The sequence below is a fragment of the Nycticebus coucang genome, chromosome 13, assembly GCF_027406575.1.
Source record: "Nycticebus coucang isolate mNycCou1 chromosome 13, mNycCou1.pri, whole genome shotgun sequence".
NCBI lineage: Eukaryota > Metazoa > Chordata > Mammalia > Primates > Lorisidae > Nycticebus > Nycticebus coucang.
Window position 1 is genome coordinate 30,697,500 of NC_069792.1, and position 12,143 is coordinate 30,709,642.

The 12,143-nt window shown below is 38.0% G+C and overlaps 1 protein-coding gene across 8 annotated transcripts in view; it reads right to left on the minus strand.

Moving 5' to 3' along the window:
* TPD52 (tumor protein D52) overlaps positions 1–12,143 on the minus strand; it is a 168,005-nt gene that overhangs the window by 35,470 nt on the left and 120,392 nt on the right. For all 8 annotated transcript variants that reach the window (XM_053558589.1, XM_053558588.1, XM_053558586.1 and 5 more), the window contains exon 2: positions 4,639–4,754. In XM_053558589.1, the coding sequence (XP_053414564.1) occupies positions 4,639–4,754 (116 nt within the window). The remainder of the gene's footprint in view (positions 1–4,638; positions 4,755–12,143) is intronic.

Below are 12,143 nucleotides of genomic sequence, written 5' to 3' on the forward strand. Positions count from 1 at the left end.
AACCAATGTTAGGTACCCACCAATGGATGAGTAGATTTAAAAAATGTATATATACACCATGGACTATTAGTCATCAAAAAGAATGAAATAATTTGCAGTAACTTGGATGGAAATGGAGGCAATAATCCTAAGTAAAGAAACCCAGGAACAAAAAAACAAACACCACATGTTCTCACTTCTAAGTAGAAGCTAAGCAATGGGCATGCGTGGTCATACGGAGTGACTTAATGGACACTGGATATTCAAAGTGGGAGAGAGGCAGAATGAAAAATTGCCTGCTGGGTACAAGGTACACTGTTCAGGTTATCAGTATACTAAAAACCTAGACTTCTCCACTATGTGATTCACCCATGTAACAAAAAAGAAAAAAAAAATCACTTGTACCCTTTTAATCTACCTAAATAATTTAAGAAAGCTAGATAGGAAGAATGAGCTCTGGTGTTCTGCAGCTCTAAAAGGTGAACATGGTTTATGATCATTTATTGACAGTTCTCGAAAAGATAGAAGAGAGGGTTTTGAATATTCAAAACACAAGGAAATGATAAATGTTTGAGGTGATTAAAAAAAAAAAATCACAGAGTACAAGCATATTAGATGGCATACACAAAAGCGATTATTAGCTACCAAAATCCCCTGTAGATCTAAGGTGATTAACCATAGCAACTGGACGTCTCAAAATATTACCAGGGATTTATATGTGACATAATTCTCACATTCTCGTCATTTCTGTGAAGAATATTCAAAGGAAAAAGCAACTATAAATAAAGCTCAAGTTCTGAAGGAAAAACAAAAATCTCTGATATAAAAAATGATCGGAAATGTTACTACAAAGCTACAGTTATAGAGACTGTGTGGTGAGAATACCCATATAGATCAAAGGAGTAGAATTCATTTATGGCCAATTGTTTTTTAATAAAGGTACCAAGACAATTCAGTAAGGAAAGAAATTGTTTTTCCAATAAGTAGTGCTTAGACAACTGGATTTCCTCATGCAAAAGAATGAAGTTGGGTCCCTTACTCATAGGACATAGAAAAATTAACTTAAAATGGAAGAGAAATGTAAATGTAAGCGCTATTATGTAAATCTTACAAGAAATCGCTGAGGTAAATGTTCAAACTTTGGATTAGGCAACGGTTTCTCAGATGTGACATATAAAAACACAAGCGACAAGAGAGAAAGTGGACTTCAAAATGTAGAACTATAGCACTTCACAGGACACTATCATGAAAGTTAAAGACAACTGAAAGAATGAGGAAATTGTGTACAAATTACGTATCAGGGTAAGGGTCTAGTATCCAGAATATATAAAGAAACTTACAACTCAATAATACAAAAACCCAATTTAAAAATGGAAAAGTACTTAAATAGACATTTCTCTCAAGAAGATATATAAATGACCGATAAGTACATGAAAAGATGCTCAACCCCATTTATTAGTAATTAGAGAAATATAAATCAAAACCAGAATAAGTTACCACTTTACACCCATTAGGATGGTTACAATAAAAAAGACAGGAGTGCTGGCAAAGATGTGAAGAAACAGAACCCTTAGAAACTGCTATTGGAAAAATGATACAGTTTAGCAGCAAAGAAGTTGACAGCTCCTCAAAAAGTTAAATATAGAGCTGATCCATGACCCAGTAATTCCACTCCTAGGTATATAACCCCAAAGAAATGAAAAGATATGTTCACACAAAAACCTGTATACAAATGATCAGAGCATTATTTATAACAGCCCCCAAATGGACACAGCCTAAATGTCAATCAACTGGTGAACGGATAAACAAAATGTAGTATGTCCATAAAATAAAATATTATTTGGCCATAAAAAGGTACTGAAATGACACAATTACAAGAGGGACGTAGCTAACAAACACAACCAGCGTAACCTAAGTCTTTGTACCCTCAATAAATCCCAAATAATAAAAAAAGATACTGAAATGTGCTGTATTATGGATAAAACATTATATTTGAAAGTTTCCCCCTCTGATCAGGAAAAAAGATAGGGATGCTCATTTTCACCACTGCTGGTCCACACTGTACTGCTGATTCAACCAGAGCAATTAGGCAAGAAAAAATAGGTAAGAGGCATCCAGATTAAAAAGGAAGAGTAAAACTATCTTTAGTCACATATGGCATGGTTTTATGTAAAGAAAATCCTAAAGCATCCACAAAAAACTACTCAAGCTTATAAACAAATTTAGTAAAGGTACAGAATACAAGATCAAGATGCAAGATTCAACTGTATTTCTACAATTGCAATAAACAATCTGAAAATTTTAAAAAACAATTACATTTACAATTGGATCAAAAAATAAAATACTTAGGAATAAATGTAACTAAGTGGTATAAGATTTTTACACAGGAAACTATAAATCTCAGCTAAAAGAAATCAAATAACACATAAATAAATGGAAAAACATTCTATTCTCCTAGATTGAAAGACTTAATATCGTTAAAATGGTAACATTGACCAAATTGATCTACAGAGTTAATGAAGCCCTATCAAAATCTCAATGATCTTTTTTGCAAGTTGAAACAGCAGATTCTGAAATGCATATGGAATTGAAAAGGAACCTTAATGATAATTTCGAAAATAAAGAAAAAAGTAAAAGACTTCTAAATTTCAGAACTTACTACAAAGCTAAAGTAATCAAATCAAAACAGTGTGGTACATTCATAAGAACAGACACATGTAATGGAATTGAGAGTCCAGAAATAAACACATACATTTATAATCCATGGTTGACTGTTTTACAAGAATGCCAAGAACATTCACTAGGGAAAGAATATTCTTGTCAGTAAATGGTGCTGGGAAAACTAAATATTCACATGTGAAACAATGAAGTTAGACCCCTACCACAAACTACATAGAAAAATTAAAATGAATCAAGGGCACTGTATTTACATATAAGAGCAAACACTGTAAAAGTCTTAGAAGCAAACACAGGGGTAAATCTTCATGACCTGGGATTTTCAAAAGCACAAGCAATTAAAGAAAAAAACAAATTTCATAAAAATGTAAAAACTTTGTACATCTAAGAACACTGTTACAAAAATGAAGATAAGCTAGTAAATAAGAAAAAATGTTTGCAAATCATATATCTGGAAATTTTTTCAAAATTGGTATTCAGGATATATGATAAAGGTCTATTATTCAGAATATATACTTACATCTTACATCTTAATAAATAATCCAATTTTTGAAATGGGTAAGTGACTGGAATAGACTTTTCTCCAAAGAAGATACAAGACCAATGCTCTAACCCCTGAGCTCTGCAGCCTCTCCAAAGAAGATACAGAAATGACCAATAAGCACATAAAAAGATGTTCGATATCATTAGTCATTAGGGAAATACAAATCAAAACAACAGTAAGATACCACTTCACAGGCACTAGGATGGTTATCATAAAAAAAGACAGAAAATAACAAATTGACGAGGATGGCGAGAAACTGGTGATAGAAACGTAAAATGGCATCACTGCTATAAAACACAGTTTGGCAATTCTCAAAAGGAGTTAAACCATACCATAGGGCAAAGGAATCAACATATGATGAAGTGATGCCACTTTTAGATATATACGCAAAAGAACTAAAACTATATATTCCAACAACATTTGCATATAAATGTACCTAACTCACTACCCACAATATCAAAAGGTAGATAGAAACCAACCAAATGTCTATGAATGAATAAAATATAGTAGACACATAAAACGGAACATTATTCAGCCCTGAGAAGGAATAAAGTACTAAGACATACTACAACATGCGTAAACTTTGAAAACATTAAGAACCCGGATACACAACTGTATAACCGGTAACATACTGTATGATTCCATTTATACAAAAATCCAAAAATTACTTAAATCCAGAATTGGAAAGCAGATTAACTGTACTAGGAGCGAAGGGAGGGGAGATTGGGGCTTAATGAGTACAATGTGTTAAATGCCACTGAATTTTAAAATGGTTAATTTTCTGTTATGTGAATTTCTTGGAAGAAAAGAAGGAAGGGAGGGAGAGAGAGAATGAGTGAGTTGGAAGGGAAAGAGAAAGGAAGTTTAAAAGTGCCTGTCTTCACAACACAGCCAAAGAGTCAAGTGTATCAGACATCAGTGAAGTTCCTTAGAAGATATTCACCAGCACTCCTCTCCTCCATTTCCTACTTTACATCATACTTTTCAGATCCCCTTTACCCATATATACATTTTCTCATATGAAAACAAACTTATCTGAGGCAGGAGGGGCACTTGTGGCTAGGAGTTTGACACTAGTACAGACAATACAGCAAGAACCAATCTCCTAAAAAATAATAATAATGCTGCCCAGGAGTGGTGGTGTGCACCTGTAGTCCGAGGGACTCAGGAGACTGAGGTGGGAGATCACCTGAATCCAGGAGTTCAAGACGCAGTAAGCTATGATTGAAACACTCTACTCCAGCCTGGGTGAGAAAGCGACACTCCGTGTCTTTTTAAAAAAGAAAACAAAACAAAACACTTCTATTACCCTCTTCTATCCTAGGACAAGTAAACACACAGTGCTTTTTCTCCCTGGGAGATGACTACAGGACATCACCACGTGCTTTAGAAATACAAATGACAGTACATTTAAAGTTCCTAAAGAAATGATTCTTTACCTTTGCCAGTTCTCGTCTCAGCTCTTCTCGCTCCTCTTCTGATAGGGTGTCTGTAGTACTGATCGTGGCAGCAACATCTTCTCCTTCCTCGGGGACTGGATCTGTCCTCAGCAGACCTTGTTGGGGATTTTAAAAAAGTCTGTCAGGTGTGAAAGCTAAGTAAAATTCTCCTCTAGGCTTCACCAACATCCCTGCTAGAATAAAGCCAATTAAGCTCAGATCCACACACCACCTTTCACAACCTTCAAATGACCTGGCTCTCCCAGTAAGGGACAAAAAGAAAAGTCCGGGCTAACCATCAGAAACCACCAAATTAGACTCTTAGCATTCTTTCAGCTTCTGTTCAGTGTCAGTCACACTACAGTTACTACAGAGCAGAAGAGTTAGAGGCCCAGAATAGGGTCTTGCCAAGGCTTTAAAATGATGCCTGAGTAAATCAGTACAAATTGGGTGAAAGATTTTAGCCCCTTCACATTAACCTGGGGCTGGGATTGTACACATCTTCAGCGTCCTGTGGTGATCAAATCCAACAAGGAGGAGCAACCCCTGATAGCACCAGACACCCTGAAGAAATCTTTATTCCATTTCTTTCCATTAGTTAGTTGAGGTAGGAAACACCTTCTTGTAGCTTCTATTAATAAAAACATATACCTCATCCAGATACCTTTAAAGAATCGTAATGTACATATTCAGTGACATGACTGACCAACAGCCACATAGACACCATCCACATTAAGACCAATGTCATAGTCTGGTCCCTTGGAACAGAGCTCATCGGGAAGGACAACGCGTTTCTGGAGACTGGCCAGGGAGGCAGCTGTCCCTCAACTCTCCCCTCGCTTCCTGCCCAACTCCCACCTACAAGGCTAAGATGAAGCTAGCAAAGCACCCAAACCTTGGGTGCAAAGTTGAAAGGGCCACTAAAACACTCAATATAAATATTTTAATGCAGTATTTTTAAAAAGTTTAAATTTAAAAAAAAAAATCCATGATGAATAATATCAACATTTTAAACAAACAGGATCAGTTTACTGATATTTCCCTTTGCCTTGGGCTCCAAAATGACACTGCACATACAGCACCGTTGCTAGTTCTGTCTTTATTTAAAATTATGATATTTTTAATGTCATGGATTTTTTTGCATCCATTTTGACTTTTCAAAAATATTGTATTAACTTATCATTTGACGACTGAGCTTTATGGCACCCCTTAAACTTTACATGTGAGGCAACTGCATGTGAAACATTAAGAACATTTGAGGCAACTGTGTATGAAACATTAATAACATTTGAGGCAACTGTGTATGAAACATTAAGAACATTTGCAGCAACTGCATGTAAAACATTAAGAAAGGTAAGATTGGGCGGTGCTTGTGGCTCAGTGGGTAGGGCACCAGCCTAATATACCAAGGGTGGTGGGTTCAAACCCGGCCCCCGCCAAACTGCAACAAAAAAATAGTCAGGTGTTGTGGCGAGCACCTATAGTCCCAGCTACTCGGGAGGCTGAAGCAAGGGAATCACCTAAGCCCAGGAGTTGGAGGTTGCTGTGAGCTGTGTGACACCACACCACTCTACCGAGGGCAACAAAGTGAGAGAAAGTTAAGATTATGAGACTAGAATTAAATTGATATAGTAAAATAATTATACAAAAAATATGTAATCAGGGTAAGGTATACAGGATAATGGGAAAGGACATGAGCCTCCACAAAGAACATACTATATTCCAAAGACTTCACAAAACAGCTTGACAAAAGCATCAAAGGACTTCAAGAAAAAGGCCTACAAAAGTCTGGCTAAAGATAGGGAGGGCTTCAAGAAAAGGGTCCATAGGGCCTGGCTGAGGCCAGAAAGGACCCGAGGAAAAAGGTCTGTAAGGGCCTGACTAGGGTGTAAAAGGGCTTGGGAAACCATTTTAAGATTAACTAAAACAACACATACAGTTGACTCATTGAACAACAACAACAACAACAAAAAAAAAAACCTAGTTCTTATAGGTGGAGATAAGATCAGCTTTCTTCTCCCTGGCTCCTGATATGAGTAGGATTTAACTAATCTGCCCCACAAGAACAGAAAATTAACTAGGTAACATCTAGCTCCAAAGTCCATATTCCTTTTCCTTTGTTTCCTATAATCCTGTTAGTGATTAATAAATACCTTAAAAAGTAAAAATAATAAAAGTAACTAAAAGCTAATCAAAAGGGTAATAAAAAGTTAGGACATGAAAAACCACATAGATGACATATATTGTTGTTGCTACAAACACCCATTTACTGATCAAGGGAAGTAATAACAGTACATCCTAAGTTCAGGGTCATCACTGTCTCTCACATAAAGGGTGTTGACACCCACCCACCCCGGCCCATCTATAAACTCTATTTCTATTGTCCTCATTCCCTCATCACCAGGGAACATTAGAAACACTCATGGGTTGTGTGAAGTCTGACTCCCTACAAGGAAGCACTCACCTTACTTGCCTTACCCTAACTAGACCCATCCACCATTTTCATGTCACAAGTGTGGGATTTCACACGCTCCTCTAGCAACAGATTTTTTGCATAGGGGTCCAGAGAAAGGTTTCCTCCCCTGTGGCCATTCCCCTCTTCCTGCCAGGGAGTACAATTCAGCCATTGCAACTATGCCCCTCCCCACCCCCACTTCCCAAGACCATTCTGAGAAAATCCAGTTTAGTCAAAGCAGCAATGTGGCACCCAGCCCAAAGCCAGGCTCCAGGCAGCAAGTGCAAAGAAGAAAAACCAAAGAGAATAACCACACCATTGAACAAGCAGCCACCCAGGGTCATGGTCAACAGAAGACAATCTGTATGGATCAATGAGATAATGTATACGCATTCATACATTGTGTACAAGTTACAAAGGCACTCAGTCAGGGTCTTTTGCAGTGGTTCTCAACCTTCCTAATGCCACGGTGTATTTTCATTATTACAAAGGGGTTGCGACCCACAGGTTGAGAACTGCTGGTCTATTATATACTACCTGCTTCATAATTAATAACTTCAGTATCAATAATCATCAGCACGCCAATACCAAGACAGTACCTACCTGCCAGGTGTTTTACAGAATTGTTAAAGGCATGAAAGTAATACAAATAAAACAACTCAAAATCTACAAACTAGACTGGTACATAATATGACTAAGCTCTGGAATGCACACACACAATACTTGATAGATACAAACAATAGGCAGAAAAGCTTGATGAGGCTCGGCACCTGTAGCTCAACGGCTAGGGCTCCAGCCACATACACTGGAGCTGGCGGGTTCGAATCCAGCCCAGGCCTGCCAAACAACAATGACAACTACAACAACAACAAAAAGAGCCGGGTGTTGTGGCAGGCGCCTGTAGTCCCAGCTACTTAGGAGACAGAGGCAAGAGAATTGCTTAAGCCCAAGAGTTGGAGGTTGCTGTGAGCTGTGAAGCCACGGCCCTCTACCCAGGGCAACAGCTTGAGTGAGACTCTGTCTCAAATAAATAAATAAAAGAAAGAAAGAAAAAGAAAAGAAAAGCTCAATGAATAATTGCTTCTGTAGGTCTCCTCTAAAATATCTTCAAAGGGACTGCCCAAGCAAATTTCTATAATAGTAACCAGAGTGTCTCCCTTCAGCTTAAATTCCTTTAATGGTTCCTGTTTTCACAGCTAAGTTTAGCCCCTCAGGTTGGCACACAGCCTGCCTGGATTCATCTCCTGCTATCTGGCACTGGCCCCGTCTTACTCCGACTTCTGCCAGGTCAAACTGTGAAGAAGGTGCTGTGCTGTGCACTAGGAGAAACCATATCTGGGGATCCGTGTGTGCTTGCGAATTTATCCTGTATGTCACATTAGCTGACATGAGACTGAGGATGGGAGACACGTATACCAAGTAACAATCATGAAAGGCAGTGTAGTGAGAACCCGCTCAGAGTTACCAATAAACATTCTTTATTTTAATGTTTTGCTCAGAACTCCCAAAATCTCCAACTAGAACAGGACCCCAAAACATAAAACTCTGGTACTAAACCTTGCATTTAACAGAAAAGACTCTTTCACACTATTTTGTAAATCTACTTAAACAAGGGGAAAATACAGTATCTGATTGCTAATAGCACATGATGCATACTGCCCAATTCCAAAAGAGTCTAAGAGGATTCTTAAACTATTCAAGTGTTCAGTTAGGCTCCCAAGGAAAATAAATCTCTCAGAGAAGGGGACTGAGGAGTTACTGACAGTTGGCTTCAGGACTGCCAAGAAGACCTGGAGATTTCACGTTCAAGCATCTTAAGAAAGTTGGTAATTACAGCTCTCTTTTTTTTTTTTTTAATTAAATCATAACTGTGTACATTAATATGATCATGGGGCACCATACACTTGGTTCATAGACCGTTTGACACATTTTCATCACACTAGTTAACATAGCCTTCCTGGCATTTTCTTAGTTATTTTGCTAAGACATTTACATTCCACATTTACTAAGTTTCACATATACCCTTGTAAGATGCACCACAGGTTTAATCCTATCAATCCCCTTCCCTCTACCCACCTCCCCACTCCCTCCCCACCCTTTCCCCCTTCCCCCTAGGTCGTAACTGGTTATAGCTTTCATGTGAAGGTCCTAAATTAGTTTCATAGTAGGGGTGAGTACATTGGGTACTTTTTCTTCCATTCTTGAGACACTTTACTAAGAATATGTTCCAGCTCCATCCATGTAAACATGAAAGAGGTAAAGTCTCCATCTTTCTTTAAGGCTGCATAGTATTCCATGGTGTACATATACCACAGTTTATTAATCCATTCGTGGATCGATGGGCATTTGGGCTTTTTCCATGACTTAGCAATTATGAATAGGGCTGCAAAAAACATGGGGAAAGGGAGGAGACAGGAGGGGAAAGGATGGGTGGAGGGAGGGTAATTGGTGGGATCACACTTTTGGTGCATCTTACAAGGGTACATGTGAAACTTAGTAAATGTAGAATATAAATGTCTTAACACAATAACTAAGAAAATTCCAGGAAGGCTATGTTAACCAGTTTGATGAAAATATTTCAAATTGTATATAAAACCAGTGCATGGTGCCCCATGATCGCATTAATGTACACAAAAAAAAAAAGTTAGTTGAAGCCATGAGGTCATAGACTAGAACGCTGAAACTGCTAATACATGTCTATACAATATAGAATTCATTTTGTTTTTTGCATAATATATAGATTTTAATGTAGACATTCAATTCAGAAATTTTAAGAAATAGGCATTGCTTTATCTCAATATGAATAAAATGCCACAAAATCGATTTCAAAAAAAAATATAAAAAAATTAAAATATTCCAAAATCTGGAAAAAAAAAAAAGTTGGTAATTATGTGTTCTGCCTTTTCAATGTTAGCCTGTAGGTGGCAGCAACTTATCAACATCAAATTTTAAAGGTATTTTAAAATAATCAACTGGGGGGGGTTCAGAAAATAAAGGACACAAAAGAAGAATAGAAAGATGCCAAAATCACAAGCAAAACATGACAGTCATGCCTTCAGAAAACTATTAGCCACAGCTGCCACCGTACATTCTATTTATAGCCAAATCTGAGCTAAGAGGTCCATTAAACATATATATACACATATATGTATAGATATATATATATTTTTTTTTTTTTTTTTGTGTGGTTTTTGGCTGGGGCTAGGTTTGAACCTGCCACCTCCACCATATGGGACCGGCGCTCTACTCCTTGAGCCACAGGCGCCACCCTATAGATATATTTTTTTGAGACAGAGTCTCAAGCTGTTGCTCTGGGTAGAGTGCCAATATGTTAAATATTAAGTCATTTACAGTCATCATTCTATGAGGTAGATTCACTACCACCATTTACGTATGAGGCCATGGAGCTTGCAGGAGCGAAGCAGCTTGTCCAACATAAACACACCTGAATATGTGGTAGTGTTATGATTTTTGAACCCAGTCTGATTTCAAAGCAAATGCTTCAAATCATTGATCTGAAAACAAAGTAAGGGGCAGACAGTCAGACTTGGAAGGTGTCTAAAATCAAAAATAAAAATAAGATGCTGTAAAAACAATTATTAATCTGGCAGATTAGATCAAAAGCCGTCTTTATCATTTCCAACTCTACAGTTTCTCCAAACCAGGGAATCTAAATCTTACCTCTTATATTTTTTCTAGCTATTACTCCTGTTTCCTATATGTTCAGTAACAGTATGGTATTTAATATGAAATATCTTTGGAAAGAAAAGATATTTCTCATTCACAACATGAAAATAGGACGATTTTAAAGTATAGAATACTTAAAACCATAAATAATCCAAAAATTTCTATTCGTTCATTAATTTTAATGTTTCTTTTCAGAATCTGATGAAAAGTTGTTTTTAAAAGACAAAAGAAGGAGAGAAAATATGATTACTATTTGTTAACATCTAATATAGCACCTACTGTAAAGGGAGACACACGTGTTATCTCATAAAAACAAAAACACCTTACAACCAACCCCTGAGAAGAGCAGTGCTTATTTCCAACCAGGAAACTGAGGTCCTCTGAGGGTACATAATTTGCCTAGAACCACCGAGGCTAGATTAAAACTCAAATCTTTTTGACTCTGGACTTCTTCTTCAGGTACACTTTTTCTGCAGAGCAGAGCAAGACAAGGCATTAGTGTTTTCGTTCTTCACAGGGACTGTTTACTTTCCTGGGGAGATGAAAACTTGTGAAGATCCCTAGCTGGGAGTCACAGGTAATGGTATAAAAACTAGTTATAATCCGTTCCATCCTGCTAGGGTTTTAGCAATGGCCTTAATTCTTCTTAGCCTAGTTGTGTAAAGAGATTGTTGGCCTATCTTCATTCCACCCATGATATCTCCCACCCTGCCCCTGATGAACATTATACAAAAGAGTGACAAATTTAGATTCCTCTTTTGAACAGTCCTTCCAGCAGCAGGGTAGAGGGTGGCCTGGGCTCGGAAGAACCTGGAGCCCAGTGACAGGGCAACTGCTAGATGCCCACACGAGAGTTCCAGCATTTTGTCAGTGAGGAAGGAGAAGACATATGAGCCCATCGTCCTACAGAGACATTTTTACATCCACATCTACGAGATGCACTGCACGGCTGGTCAGCCAAGGCGTCACAACACAGTTGTTTGTCACTTGCAAATATGCACCAAAATTTGCACAATGGGTGTCAATGGCTTAGAAAATCCCAGATCCAGTTATAGACATCTCTTTTAAGAGAGACTGTATCACATCTCGCTATGTCGCTCTCGGTCACAGCTCACAGCAACCTCTAACTCTTGGGCTAAAGTGATTCTCTTGCCTCAGCCTCCCAAGTAGCTGGGACTACAGGCACTTGCCACAAGACCTGGCTATTTTTTTGTTGCAGCTGTCATCGTCGTTTAGCAGGCCCAGGCCAGCCTCAAACCTGCTAGCCTCAGTGTACGTGGCCGGCACCCTACTCACTGACCTATGGGCGCCGAGCCTAGCATTAACTTTTTATTTTAAAAAACATGCACAGGAGTGTTATGAT